The 16,261-nt window shown below is 39.7% G+C and overlaps 1 protein-coding gene across 1 annotated transcript in view; it reads right to left on the reverse strand.

Annotated features, from left to right (window-relative positions):
- Positions 1 to 1,209: 1,209 nt before the first annotated feature.
- The window catches only part of LOC137261425 (uncharacterized), a 45,967-nt gene continuing 30,915 nt past the window's right edge, over positions 1,210 to 16,261 (reverse strand). The window contains exons 3-4 of the mRNA XM_067799172.1: positions 7,779 to 7,899; positions 1,210 to 1,543 (exon numbers count right to left, since the gene is read on the reverse strand). Coding sequence (XP_067655273.1) covers positions 1,210 to 1,543; positions 7,779 to 7,899 — 455 coding nt within the window. The remainder of the gene's footprint in view (positions 1,544 to 7,778; positions 7,900 to 16,261) is intronic.

The raw sequence follows: 16,261 nt of genomic DNA on the forward strand, positions 1-16,261 counted from the left end.
TGTCCAAGTGTAGTGCAGATCAGTGGCAACCTCGAGGTGAAATACAATCGAGATAACAGCAGTCGATTTATCAGGTACAGAACACAACAAAGCAACCACAGGCGGTTCCCGTATCAACGTAGAAAGAACGACTAGAGGTAAACAAACAGGCATCTGAGTAACATCAAGTGTTAAAAAGATCTTGGTAGTAACAATTATATTTACAATCATCATCATCATCATCATAATAAAATAATGCTTTCCCGCCCTCCATGAGACCACACTTTATGGTTACATAATGTCAAGCGAACAAGGACGGTTATTTGTTTTTATCTACTGAAATATTTTAGGGTCCTTACTATACAATTGTATAACTACTTATATAACAAGCCCGTATTCATAACAAAGCACATGCGCTAACCATTCGCGTTTAATCCGTTGATTTGTCAATTGACTGAATGATTCACTTATGTATTCAAGGATAAATTACTTGTGGTGTCAGGATCCTATCACTGTGTATGATCCTTGATCCGTTGGTGTCCTTAGCGCGTGGTGAGCTTTCATGAAAGAGGTTACTATTAGATCTTTTCTCTGACATTAATCTCTTACCCTTGAAGATCCGGGTTAGACTGGGTCTTTAGCAACTCATGCTTGTCGTCGTTGACACATGCCATCGTATCCAATTGCGAAGGTGGATGTTCATGATGTCACTCACTGGATTGTCTGGTCAAGACGCGATTATTTACAGACCGCCGCGCTATGGCTGGGCTATTGCCGAGAGCGACGTTAACCTGCAAACGAACTGATATTGAATTCAAGGTCAGTAGAGTTTAGTCGGCGTTAAAATCCACGCAGTGTACTAACAACTGACATCTATACATATATCGTATCGTTAGAGTTCTTGTTGCGCAGCACTGTGTCTGAAATGAAACACAGCAGTATGTCATTATTAGGCTTCATCAAGACCAAACGCCAAGCGCCAAAACTGGCATGGCATTTGTGAGCCAATAACATTTCAGATAAATCATGTTTCGAACGCTCAACCGTCACATTGCGACGTAGAAACTTGTCCATATAGTCACAAACGTCCGCGGAAATCCGAATGCCGAGTCCGAGTTCTGTGTTTAGATATGCCCGCAAAAGATGTGGAAGTCCATGTTGAACATACATTGTCATTCTCATTTATACATATATATAAGCCATGATGTTGAAATCCTGTGGGTAGATTCTCTAGCGGCAGTTCCTGAGGATATGCACTATCAAACAGCAGAATATAAATAAACTCAGTTGATATTCACCACTGTGCTTCGCCCTTGACCTTGCGGCTGGGTATCTCCCGGCATACGGGGAAGACAACCGAAGAAGATAGTGTGGTGACGTCACTGGATTCTGTGTGGTTGTTGTTTTCAATATGTCCAATGGATTTTTCAGTGTACATACGGGTCCTGTGTGAGGAAGTGACGTCAATGTGCCGTTGACGAGAACGAGATAGGTGTGAGCAGCATTGATTGAACATCCTAAGGCTGTTACGCTGTACATGCATGTTACGTAGTCGTTCGTTATCCTGCAGAATAGAAAACATAAAAATTAGGTGGTGTTGCAAGCCGAAAATCGCTTAGAGTAAGCAAATGAATCGTTTAATCCCGGCTTACAACAGCTCGAAGCGTTTATCGCTCTTCCAAAAGTGGAGGAGCGATTACCGTTTGCTCTTCTGGCGCTAATAAAGAACGTATTGGGAGAGTCTCTATGTCGAGTGATGAATTTATGAATGTTGATGACACACTGAAACCTGTGGAACGCACTGAGGATGCTTGGACGTGAGCTCTTTTTGCCAAATGTGCCGTCTACAACGTGACTGGCACCAAAGAAGAGGTGGGGTCGTGCATGTCTATGTGTGTGAGTGGGTATTGCTTTACGCCGCTGTTACCAGTATTCCACCTGTATCAGAGTGGGTGACACAAGAAATGGGCCTTTATCCATATGATGTATCAAACCCGGCCTTCGGCGTATCGAGTGAACACTAGCCTACCGCCCCACGTCAAGGAAAGTATCCATTTGCAATCTGGATGATCTACATACCCCTGTCATGTTGCGGGGATATTGATGAATGCCTCTTTAAGTCCGATTTACATATCTCTCACGAGACGAAACAATATATTAAGCGAACAACATGTCAACTGTTCAGTCATACAGCGTCAGAACAAATAACAGTTAACACATTCAGGTGTACCATTCAAACTAAATTCTTTTATAGAACTAAAAAATTGGAAATTGAATTGGAAATGTGTCACCATAATTTACCTTTTCCAAGAAATACTTGCTTGAATTAACATCATTACGCCAATAAGTTCGGCGGGGGTCCACTTTTTCAGATCACGAATTACCAACATTGAAATATTTCAACTTGCCTAATCAAAATTTCTATTGTAAAGAAGAACTTCTTCCTGGTCACAATTTGCATACCATTGACATCATATCAGTTTAGGAAGGCGCAGTATGATATGCAGACCTACTGCCCTCTTAAATTGGTTCTGCAATAGCCTCTGCCGGTATCACTGAAATGGTTCACGGCAGGGTAAGGAAAAGCATACGGCAGAAAGACTATTTAAGGCTAAAAACGGGATTAAGTGCCGGGACTTTGATCAATGACCATCCTTTGGTGCCCCGTTCACAGCTGGGGTTCAGAAAACATGATATTTAACTTCCGGAGTGTTCCCTAATTTCGATTGAGCTTCCAAGGGACCTGAGTATCGAGCTCAGTGATTTAACGAAACGTGAGACCCGATGGGGGCCAGGTCACAATTATGGGACGCTGAAGGGAATTACTTCTAATTCTTACAACATCAGGATTCAATTGTGTGGATGAGTTAAACGGACACTTTCCTCATAAGTGACTAATTAGGAGCCTTGCTGAACATCAAATGAGTCTGATAGTGTTATTGCATGCCCATGTTGTGCGCTACTTTACAGGCAGCTTGCTGATCTTTAACGATGTCCCAAAACAAAGTATCAAGTTGAAAGGAGGATGTTGTTGTACCTTCAAAAACTAGGTTAGGATTTTTGTGTAGAAAATGCAGCATGGGATTCCAACTGGCTTACGACAATGAAGACAGTGTCATATGAAACGAGTTGAATAGAGTGACACAAACCGTTGACATCGCTTTCAAGGACCATCACTTACTGGGCATGTCATACATTGTGTAGTCATCTGACGTGTCTAGCTATGATCATGAGATACTCTGGAGCAATTCCAAGTATTCTCCAAGTTAGCAACTGTTAACAAATCTTGTTCAAGGCCATTGAACCATTGGCACCATCCCATCTCACATTGTGTCATCCAGTCTCACATCTTGTCATCCACTCACATTGGTACGATCACCTCACATTGGTACGATCCAATCTGACACTGTACCATCCAATCTGACATTGTGTCATCCAGTCTAACATCGTGTCATCCAGACTCACAGTGTGTCATCCAGTCTCACACTGGCGCCATCCAATCTCACACTGTGCTATCCAACCTCATACTGCACCATCCCATCTTACACTGTGCCAACCAATCTCACGTTGTGTCATCCAGTCTCACACCGTGTCATCCAGATTCACATAGTTTTCATCCGCTCTCACAATGTGTTATACAGTCTCACACTGGCACGATCCAATCTCACATTAGCACCATCCAGTCATACATTGTGTCATCCTTTCTTGCACCGTGTTGTCAAATTTCACAATGTGTCATCAGTTTTTACAAACCTTAACGGCTGCAGCACCAACGGCATTACCGTGTAGAGTCTCATCTACGACTGATATTAACCAAATACGGACAACCGACGTTAAATCCTAAATTCAGGCAATTCTCTGCCACAGGGTCCTGTTCTTTATCCACCCCTTTTCGCTTCAATAACGTAAACAGTGGAAAACTAGATAATTTCACGCGAGGGACTACCAACTTTATACCTAAGCAGCATCACTGTATTCCAATTAATGGTTACCGGGGACTTTTGTCACTTTTGTCACTTTGTACAGGGTTGACCTCAATTTCCGTTAGTAAACCCTAAAATCACACTGAATATTGGTCATTTGCAGTAAAAGATTAATGCACTCTTCAAATTTCATAGGGGAGTCACTAGCACTGAAAACCAGAGAATGGAACAGAAATATCATAGGTAAGAATCTGAAACTACCATTGAGTCCTAGAGAAACCGATCAGTCTTTATATCCTAGGGAAGTGTTCGAAACACTCATGAAATTTTAGTGAAAGGTTGAAAATTGTCACCGGTATGGCTGACAACTGCAATTATATTCTGGAAAAATGAAAGCATTACAACCAAGCATATGGTATGCATGTCATTAAAGTCAGTTTGACTGTCTGTCAATTAAACTAAGAGACTGATGGGAAGTCTCCTACAAACTCTTGAAAACTGTCAGTGCATCCAGTCATGAATTTCTAATGATAGGAAAAAACTGTCATTAAATCCTTGTGACATGAAGAAACTGTCATTTGATCGTAGTGATAGGTTGAAACAGTCATTGGATTCTTGTAAAAGATGGGAAATTCTCATTAAATCCTCGTAAATAGAAGCCACTGTCACTCGATCCTAGTGATACGAAGAAACTGTTATCAAATCCCAGTGATAGTAGGCAACTGTCATTAAATCCTGGTGACAGGAAAAAACTGTTATTATATCCTACTGATAGGAAGCAACCGTCATTGGATCTTAGTGATGGAAAGAAGCTGTCATCAAATCCTAGTGATGGGAAGAAACTGTCACTAGATCCTAATAATATGAAGAAACTGTCATTAAATCCTAGTGATGGGAAGAAACTGTCATTCAATCTTAGTGATGGGAAGAAACTGTCATTAAATCCTAGTCATATGAAGAAACTGTCATTAAATCCTAGTCATATAAAGAAACTGTCATTAAATCAAAGTGAACTGCTGGCCATAACATAGCGCTGAACGGTGGACGAATACCATTATGTAGTGTTCGACAGTAGCCTCTTCTCCTTAGGCGAAGCACATGAAAACCAGGGACAAAATAAAAAGTGAAGTAAATGGCTTCATCATACACACATATCATCTATTACACAAAGCTACAACGGTTCATAAATCAAACAGGTACGTAAAGCATTAGATGTTTCATTAAACCCATATCTTCATGAACGCTGACATGAAGTATCGCTATATACAGCGGTAGATTCACATACAGATATAACTGATTATACAAGCTTACAACAGTGCCTGTGATTCAAGCTGTACAGGGGCAAGGATGCGACACTGTTGGTCATTTGTGGCGAGTAACTAACACTACCCTATCACTATTTTGTAATAAATATCCAATTAGGAACAGGTTCTTCAACAAGCAATGTTGCAAATGTCTGTCTAAGATCACAGCGACAATGCATTAGTCTAAGTTCACCAGCGCATTAAGTATATTGTTTCAGAAATAATTGGTTAGTTTACAATAAACGAATTCTCTGGTTCCACCTATCACCATATATTAAATTACAAATATCACAATGGCTAATGTTTCAGCTAGGTTTCAGGTTTATGTCATTTTATTAGCTATATGAGGCTTGTTAAAAAATGGTTCAGTTGTTCTCATAAGGTACAGGAGGACGCAGGATTGGTGCGTTCCATTGTACTGTCAGACAATTGAAACGTTCTTTGTCTTGTTAGCTGATATTGTTTCGTTTCCAGGTTATAACAGATCTCCAATCCCACTACGTAAACAGTTGATCATTAAGGATTGGGCTTTTGTCCACAAAGATTATCCACACGACAGACACAAACGACTCAGCCCCATCCCTGACCGTGTATTTATACATGTCAAGCAGAGTTCGTCTTCTGAGGAGTGTTGGTATTTCTGGAGGCGCCCCTGGGAGAATCGTCATTGCCTGTTCTGATATATAACAATATAAAGACAGGAAGGTGCGTTTGTTAATTAAGCTACCGTAAATACCAGAACATATTGCAATAGTAAGGGTGTCTTAATACCCTATCCTAAATATTCGTTTTACGTCGAGTTTTTACAAACCGGGAAGACAATATTTAGCCCCAAATCACCATGGGTAGCTATGGTTTATTATCGAGATATATTCGTAACTTATCTAACACTCCACATGGTAGGATGCTGACATGAATACATTGTTACATCCACAAAGTCAAGCACTTACAAAAGATTAATTCAACATAAAAACAACTCATTCTATTGACAAGAAATTAATGACACGTCTTTACTAAACGTCCACATATTTTAGGACTGGGTTACGAACACCTACGAAGAATCTCATATCAGTATAGTGTGGAATATATTTTCTAAAAACCGTACAATTTCCCATTCTGAAGTTAAATTGGGAATTCGGGTTAAAACGCCCTGCAAGAGGTCTATGGGTCAAGTGTTCCAAAACATCGATCGGATTTCGACTTTGCAGATTTATGCTTTAAACATGATAATTTATTTGCCAGGGCGCTCTCGCTTAACCCCATACTTCAGCCTAACAATACCTCAGAGAGGTCCTTCACGACGTCTAAATCACGTTCAGACCTGCAAACTTTACATAAGATTCTTGTACCTCAAAGAACAAGTTTATATTGGTTATCTTAGCCAAACGAATGTGAAAGTGAAATGGTTCCAGAATCGTCGAATATTTTGGACAAGGATTTTTTTCTTCCAATGAATCGTTCGTTATCATGTAGCTCCATTCAAATCCCACATTGGTTACGCAGACAGAATTGTAGAAGTATTCGACTGAAAACAATGTTTTCCTGCATAAAATCTGCTCTTGTTGGTTTGGAGAGGCATGCTTAACTTTGTAAGATAATGTTTGTTAGTTAAAGATGTTGTGAAGCAAAAATGAATGATGGTGAGCACGATAACATATGTGTACACGGTAACGGTATTTGGTGAACGACTTCTCGTTAACTACGTGCAAATTCTTGTAAACGGACTGGTAACTTAATTTTCTAGCAAAAGAGACGAGGCACATATGGACACTTGTTTGTTGGTATTGCGAAACCGGCTGTCAAGACAAGCTATTGCAGACTGAAGATAGCAATGTATGCATTCTTTGTATATGTAACATGTTTGGTACCTTTTGTTTCTTGTTTAATGCTGCACTGAACAAAATTCCAACTGTACTGGGGCCGTCTGTAAATCGAGTCTGGACCAGACAACCCACTGATTAACAGTATGGTCATCGACCTACGCGCTTGGAATACGATGACCTGTGTCAACCACGTCAGCTAGCATTCATACCTGAAACCGTCTTCATTGTCTTTACCTAGTTTGAATCCCACCACCGTTTACCACAAGCACTGGTTCCTGAAGTCCAAGTCTAACCCGGATTTTTGAAATACCTAAGAAGTGTTTAATTCCAGTTGATGGTGTGTCATTGATCGCAATGGCCTAAATTTTTGTCCGTGACGTGAATCACTGGGGTGTTTGGTCCATAATGACTCTTAGACATCCATGAATATCAAAGGATAAACGTGAAAGTTGGATTAAAAAATGGCATTGTCAAACCGTTATTGACGTTGCAAACTGAGGGTCCAAAACACAAATATGACACCTGAATAGAAAAATCATCATCACAGGTTAAACAGTTTTGATTATTTTTTTTAGTATCGACTACTTATAAATACAATTAGGTCAGCAGGAGATTCTTCGTGCATTAATGCCATTATGACAAGGAATATATCATGAGCTCATCTGCCTCTGGATCCATATGAAGTTACCATCAATGTAGATGATTGGATCTTTAAGATGGCTGTACAATATTAGCGTCTGTGTACCCACCTGCACCAGAAGTGGCCTCGTGGAGTTCTGGCTCCAAGTGGCAGTTTGCTCTGACGCTTTCGACGGCAGTTGCCATAGTATTTCCTCATCCTTCTGTAGCAGGCATAATGTTCCACATAGCCTGCAAAAATAAACATGTCAATGAATCGGGATACCGGCCAACAACAGACAGTGGACCAGGTCTGATTCACTTTGATTATAAATAGTGACAGCGTATGGCCTTGTGCACAGCGCGCAGGTCTTGCACGTGTCGAATGTGTCTATGCACTCAGATAGTCCTGAGATAGATGTTCCTTGGTGAATATACGTGTTCAAGTTCCATATGTGCTTATATTAATGTGTGCATCTAACAGTAAAACAGTGTATATTTATTTGTGTTTGTCATGCTACAGAACGAATCAGTTCAAATTAATTTGAAGCTTCAAGATTAGGCAGATTATCTCAATAAAAACGGAAAATTAATAATTTGCAAGATATTATTAGTGCACAGAACTTCTGACATCATTACGTAAAGGGATCAGGCAGTGCGCCCGTGCATGCTCATATAGATTTGAATGGACTACCTACTTGATGGGCAGACATGTTTACAACAACAAAATGTAATCTATTACACGAAGGTGTCCACGTCAACTGCGGGGTAAGGTAGCGTGTGTATGATGCAGTTAGCCAGAAGCCCTTTGAGCAGTGTGTTATTTCAAATCAATGTTACACTTTAGAAATGTTTACTTTGAATTATGAGAAGAATTACAAGCTGGTAACAGTTTGTGTACAAATTCCTGTTTCCAGACTGGTTGCATAGAAATAGACAAGAACAATAATATATGATCCTATCTGCTGTTAACCTGCGGCCTAAATCAATATTTTCTGGTTTCACATTTCTGAAATAGCTAGAAATATACAGCCTTGTGTTGTACATGAGAAGTCAACCGCATATATGTACAATGCCGTTAAAAATCTAATTTGAGGAATTCGGGAGATTGGAGAACTGATGTTGAAGCTGAATTGATTGCTGAATGAAATTAAATGGTATATAGGAAACACAAAGTCAATTATATCCGGAATCAGTTAAACAACAATAAGCCAATTTTCATATTAGCGAGTTGTGGTCTTTTTAATTCGAAGTGATTCAATATGGAGTTAATAAGAAGGTAACTAAATAAGTCTGTTTAGACCAGGGATTGTATGTTTAGAGCCATAAAACTCAAACTGAAAGAAGTGTTTGCGTGCTGCGAAACATTTTGTGGTTCTGAGACTATTTCATTTCAATACGTCATAGTAAGAACTGCGGGATAAGCTCACTTGTTAAAGCGTTCACTCTTCCGAAGAAAGACAGAGGTTAGATTCTTGACACGTGTTATGAGCGTTAACCGATTTTTGGCGTTTGCGACTTGAGAATTTTGTATCATCCCAGTATGCTCTCACTAAAACACTACTAAAATACTAAATTACAAACAACAGAGACTACTAGCCGTCGTGATCATGTGACAAAATAGATTTATTTTAGCGCAACAGGTTAACATTTGGTAGAAAGTATTATGATTCAGTCATTGACAATAAGGAATAATTGCTTCGGACATAATCATGCCTAGCTTGTCACTGATGCATCAAATTGTGCAATTTCCTACGTGTGACTACCATGAAACGTTCCGAAACATTCCCTGTGACCTGAATATTGTGATTTCTGAAGAAGAGTTGAATGCCGCTCTATCAAATTTATCATAGAATAGACCCAACATAAATGTGTGAATCCACTTTCTTAAGTCGTCATGATAGTATTGTGGATATTACTAAAAACGGCAAACCCGCATCCGATCATTTACGGAAAGAAATATGGCAGATGTCTAGAAAAAGATGTTTTTCATAGATACCATATAATTAGTACTCACACACACGCACATGCACACATATATACAGACATGTGTGTGTGTGTGTGTGTGTGTGTGTGTGTGTGTGTGTGTGTGTGTGTGTGTGTGTGAAGGACATTTAATATTCACGTCAGTATTCTCGATGAAAGCGTCTTTATTAAGGAAAGAAAAGTCCAGAGAAAACCACGACAAGAGGGAACGTGATGATCGCCCTCAAAGATTTAAAATGATCCGTTTACCATTCCCCAGTGTCCCTACGGATCGGTAGAAAAGAAACCATTCCTAAGAAGGTATTGTATATAGCAGTTTACCACTTAAAACATCGCCGTTTCGTTATCAATACTACTGCTAATGAAATCACAACCATTGTATGCTCTTGGAAATAAAAGTCACTGCCTCCATCGGTACGCTTGTAGTAGAAATGTGTTTTCCTCTTTCGCTCTATGGTACAAATCCAGCTTAAGTTATATTAACGATCGGACAACATTGAAACCTTGGCTAGGAGTAATATGTTAACTGAACTGGCACTCTGTGGAAACCAAAAGGTTCCCAATGAATAGCAAATATATTGTAAGAAAGAGTCGATCGAATGATTATAGACCTAAATATAGAACAAATCAATGACTAAATGAGATCAAAGAGATTGCCGACACTGTAGAAGAAGATGTTGGGTGAAAGTTGCACTTCTTTCAGGATTTAACGGTTCCTGAGGACAGGTACCACGGATGTTTTTTTGTCATAACCCCGGAAACTGCAGCTCGGCCTGAACAAATGCGCCGTGATATTATGCCTTGGTGAATTGTCGAGGGACTCAAGTATAGTTATATTTTTACGTAAACGTGAAGACACTGTTCCGTTTACGGACGGGAAGTGGTGATTCTATGTCTGTAAAAAATGTCAAAAGTAATATGGAATAAAAATATTTATTATTAAGTGGTATGTGACAATGATAATTCTAAATTGTACTATCGTGGCAGTGTATCTAATTACCACAGCATAATAGACGGGAATTAGTTTTAATTCGATTGACTATTTAAAATAACAACCAATCTAAACAATACTCAGAGATGCAGTTTGAAGGATGAGACTGCTTTCGTCACGACGTACCTAAGGGGTTCAGTACTCAGTTACACATAGTAAATGAGCCTTGTTTAACACACCTTATTACACATATACAAGATTTCAGAAATAGCATACCACGAATGGGCTATACAAAATGTATCAATAGGTGTGAGGAATATATGCTTAACCAGTAAGCTATCCCCATTGCCCCTGACACAGGTATGACTTTGTCTTACCTGGATTCATATTAAGATCACACATTGTATTAAAGCTGTGAATTTCTGTCGGAGTGCTTAGAATTGCGAGGGCGAATTCGTATTATTATGATGTGAGTGTCATATTGACTCTTAGACACCTGTGAACATCTGGGATAGAATTTGTCTTCGACAACCTCTCCTTGTCTCTCATATTGACTCTTAGACACCTGTGAACATCTGGGATAGAATTTGTCTTCGACAACCTCTCCTTGTCGGAAGAGGTGACCAACGAATCTGGGCCCAGATTTTCGAAACTCTCCTAGCCCTAAGTGCCATGCATTAACATTAATTAACGACTATCTAGGCCCTGTTTATCAGGTTCCCAACCTTGTTTTCCACATGTCATCTGATCCAAATAGCTCGGATATTTGAACATTATGTCAGTCACTGGATTATTTACATATTGCCTTCACAGAGCTGAAATATCGTTCAGGGAGGCGTTAAACAACTAACATCCAAACAAAAGTTGACATAGATCTATATACATAGACCTCGTCAGATCTGATGATAAATAAGGATTGGAAGCTTAATGCTGGGCCCTTACGTGAGACGAATTGGATTTCACCCACGCCGCGATATAATTATGTAAAACCCCGGCTTCGCTACCCATAATCAGTATATGCAGATAACGTAGTTGCACGTTGAGATTTTCATTTGCATTTCCTGATCCTTTCTCTTCTCGTGATTGAGATGCAAGAATACTCCAAATTCTTTTGAATTATTATTGAGATAAGTCATTTGTGTATTGCCATTGTGTTGAGAAGTTCCGTTCAATTAGCAATGACATACCGATCATTTGACCGAGACATTTGAATACATTTCAAAACTTTCCAACCATTATTCAAATCATTTAAAACTAGAGGAATAGCGAACTCAAAAAGACCACTATTTTCAGTTCGTTATAACCGTGATTACTCATACAAAATTCGACTTATATATAGTGTTAGTGATCGGGACAAATCAAGTTTGTTACATGCGTGATCTACTGCACTGAATCACGGAAGATATAAATCCTGTTGTGAGACCGCGCTAAATCAACCTCGTATGAAGAACCAACAGTATAGACGACAAAGTTTATTTATATGTGAAACACAACTTCAGCAATTAAACGTATGTTAGATGGAACATGAGTGCCGAGGGAGGCTTTGGTAAGTGAACCAGATGCTGTCAGACAGGCAGTAGAAATGCAAGTCCGGTTGAAGAAATCTCCCGTTCCCCCAGCAGTGATTTGTTTAAGATCTGCCAGAGTTGTATTGAGCACATTAACGCTGTGAAGCCTCAGTCGGGACTCTGGCTTATCCATCGCTCTATTATGAGACTGCCCGATTCTTCTCTGAACAAATACCCAGGACGCAAGGGCTACCATTTGGCCACAATGAGACCCTTGTGCAAACTGAAGTAATCTAGCGTTGTTGCGGTGTGAGTTATCATCGTCATCGCTGTACAGAGCGCTGCAGAAGGCTGCTGGACAAGCGGCCAGGATATCGCAGGGGCCATCTTGACCGATTGGAAAAATTACTGGGAATTTATTCGCTTGTTAATATGTGCGCCTCTGAAACGCATTGAAGATGGAAGAATTGTGTTAGATCAGGTTTCATCCCTAACTGTTGGTCTCGAAAGTTTTAAGAGATCATTCATCATACATGTATGTATGTGTCTCATGTTCAAATACTATCTTGTGTGGTTTTGTTGTCAGTGAATGTCTGTTTGCATCAAATTTTACATTCGAGCTGACTTTAACATTTGCAAAATACATACATGGCATTAGAGTAGTCTTGCGATTCAGCTGATCATCTGAGTTCGATTGCCCATATATCTCTAGTGTGTGAAATAGATTCATTTACGAGACTATCAACTGACTTAAGAATTTCAATAGTTTTGTCTGGTCCTCATACTGAGGATATGCCGACATAACACAGTTTCAATAGTTTGGTCTGTAGATCATACAGAGAATATGACGACATAACACAGGTTCAATAGTTTGGTCTGTAGCTCATACTGAGAATATGCCGACATAACAAAGGTTCAATAGTTTGGTCTGTAGCTCATACTGAGAATATGCCGACATAACACAGGTTCAATAGTGTGGTCTGTAGCTCATACTGAGAATATGCCGACATAACAAAGGTTCAATAGTTTGGTCTGTAGCTCATACTGAGAATATGCCGACATAGCAAAGGTACAATAGTTTGGTCTGTAGCTCATACTGAGAATATGCCGACATAACAAAGGTACAATAGTTTGGTCTGTAGCTCATACTGAGAATATGCCGACATAACAAAGGTTCAATAGTTTGGTCTGTAGCTCATACTGAGAATATGCCGACATAACAAAGGTTCAATAGTTTGGTCTGTAGCTCATACTGAGAATATGCCGACATAACAAAGGTACAATAGTTTGGTCTGTAGCTCATACTGAGAATATGCCGACATAACAAAGGTTCAATAGTTTGGTCTGTAGATCACACTGAGAATATGCCGACATAACAAAGGTTCAATAGTTTGGTCTGTAGCTCACACTGAGAATATGCCGACATAACAATGGTTCAATGCAATAAAGATGAGAAAAGAACTTTGCTAGACATTGCCCAATTGAAATATTCTTTGTTTCAACCACACGTGCATTGCGCGGGGGCGTTGACAGATGTTAAAACGTTTCTCTTGTCAATTACCCGTGGTAAAACAATTTCCCATAGGTTTTTCTTTTACTACCAAGTGATGAGGATCTTAATGATTCCAACTGTTTCGACTGGACTGATGATAACTGGCATTGATTTTCTGTAAGCTGGTATCAATTACACAGCAACTCATGGAGTTTGTATCTAATTCTCCGCATGTCTAGAAATGACAAAAAGGAGAGCGGGCTAATTCATTTGGCTTCTATTTCAGTGCTTGTCAATGGATTGACATTTATGGGGTAAGGTGTGCAGCTTCTTCTAGCCAAATTAACTCATGAATGGTTAATGAGAGGTCGCGTCAATGTGACGGAAAGGTCACGGATGGTTTGTAAGAAATGAGATTGACAGATTAACACATGTTTCGCCGTTTGTTACAACTTTTGGGTTTTTTTCGTGCCGAGTTTTCAGGGTTGTGTGGGAAGAGATAAATATAGATGTACGCAGAGAACCCATTACGCGCGAAAGTGTGTGTTTCGCAGCATTATGCATTATCCTCTATGTTCATGACTGTGAATGTTGAAAGCTGTCTGTGTTCATGATCATCACCGTTAGGTATACGGAACATATTCATGAATATGCAGATGTACTGTTACACGATGGTAACGGTTTCTGATGCATCGATTGCTGTAACACTGAACACCGATGACTTATATACTGATACATGTAGCCACTGAGACACTGCTGGAGTTTCCGATATCAGAAGTCGTATTTGTGTCCATGACTGTTTAAGAAGTCCTGTTAATGACATGTATGTATGTATGTATGTATGTATGTATGTATGTATGTGTGTGTGTGTGTGTGTGTGTGTGTGTGTGTGTGTGTGTGTGTTTGTATGTATGTATGTATGCATGCATGTATGTAGGCCTGTGTGCGTGCGTCCTCTTGCACCTTGTCCTCTACCGACCTTCCTCACTCAAAAGGCATGCACTGCCCACAATGCCCCAAACGCACCTTTACCACACTAAAATGTTGATAAGTAGCATTGCTGCTGCTGTTGCTGCAGTTATTAGTCATATGAGTACATGTCTATTTCGTCAAAAGACTAATCACACTAAGAGACAGGGGCATCGTAACTTTATAACGACACATTGTCAGATGATAAAGTACATAAAACACACAAATACTGTATAACGACCGAGCACTACTGCAGTCAATATCGTAATTAAACTATGTGAGAGAATGATCCATTATCCATTACCCCTCACATGTATAGATCGTATTAGTTCATTTTTCACATACATGTTTGTGCTTGATGTTACATCCTTTATAATCAGCCTCAGAGATAAGACCGAGTCCCTTAAGATGTTGATTGACAGCTATATATTGAAATAAGATAGCTTGTTGCCTCACACGTCTCACAACAAGGACACGGAGGCCAGGGGGTCCCCAATATTTACGAGGGCCTAAGAGATTGAACCAGAGAAGCTATTACAAGACATGCCACATTGGCAAGACCTCTGGAAAAGAGAGGCCAAATTTCGGCACAGGATCTGTATGGCACATGAAAAGCGCTTTTAAGTGTAATCAATCAATTGGTTATTACTATCATAGAAAATCCAATCTTTTCCCTATAATAGTTCGGGGGCATGAGTCTAGATCTTTAATCCCTCGAGACCGGCCCCTTGACACGGGTCTTGGGGTACTGTCGGACAATCTTACATTAAGGTAGTGGTCAATCTAGCCTGGACATCACGTTGAGGCATTACAAGATGAACTCTGGAACTGGACACTCTAGGCTGAGGCTATGTGAGACCAGACAAGGTTGTGGCACTTTGTTAGGTTGGGCATATTGGATGGAACGTTAATGCACCTCCATGACACTGCTTGTCAGGTTGAGACCTGGTATCGCCTGGTGATGGTATGGATGGGTTTCATCGGCGAGAGTCGCTCATCTGTCCAGCAACGTGCCCCCTCCTTCCTATACACATTCGACCATACAAAACAGACAAAAATCAAATTATAAATATACAAAACACAAACAATGTACGCAGCTCCCAAATTTAATAAACCAAACTCAAAACGAACAGGGCCAATATAGACATGATTGAATATAAATCCAAATAAAAAACCTCAAACAAACAATTAAAAACCTTCAAACCTCCGATCTGAAACATGCATGACATTGAACTGAAACGCTATAACCGTTCTGAAAAAAGAACAATGAAAAAGGGGAAGAAAAAACCTACATACAATCTTTAAAAATACTGAAAAAGCCCCACACCTAAAAAAATCTATCGTGAATGTTTCATTCTTTCGCCCCAAAATTTAATATCTAATAATTGTCCCCGCATACTTCGTTGCATGCCGGCATTAACATGATATCATAAACTCATTTTCATTTCATTACAAAAGTAAAAAAAATCTTCCGTAACCGTTAACTTTGAAAATAGATTGAATAACACAGGAAATAAAAGAAAACAGCTCATTAATGCATTCGAAAAAAAGGGTTAAAAGAAAACATGATCTGGCTTCAAAGTTTTTGCTGTCCATGAAGGACGCTACGCTATGTACGGACTGTGGAACTTATATTGATAACGAAAACTAGCATTTTGTAGATACAATATCGAGATATGTTGTTGCCGGTCTCCAGCTGGAGACAAAGAATCTAGAGGAGCGATCGAT

Source organism: Haliotis asinina, chromosome 14 (assembly GCF_037392515.1).
Source record: "Haliotis asinina isolate JCU_RB_2024 chromosome 14, JCU_Hal_asi_v2, whole genome shotgun sequence".
Taxonomy (NCBI): Eukaryota; Metazoa; Mollusca; class Gastropoda; order Lepetellida; family Haliotidae; genus Haliotis; species Haliotis asinina.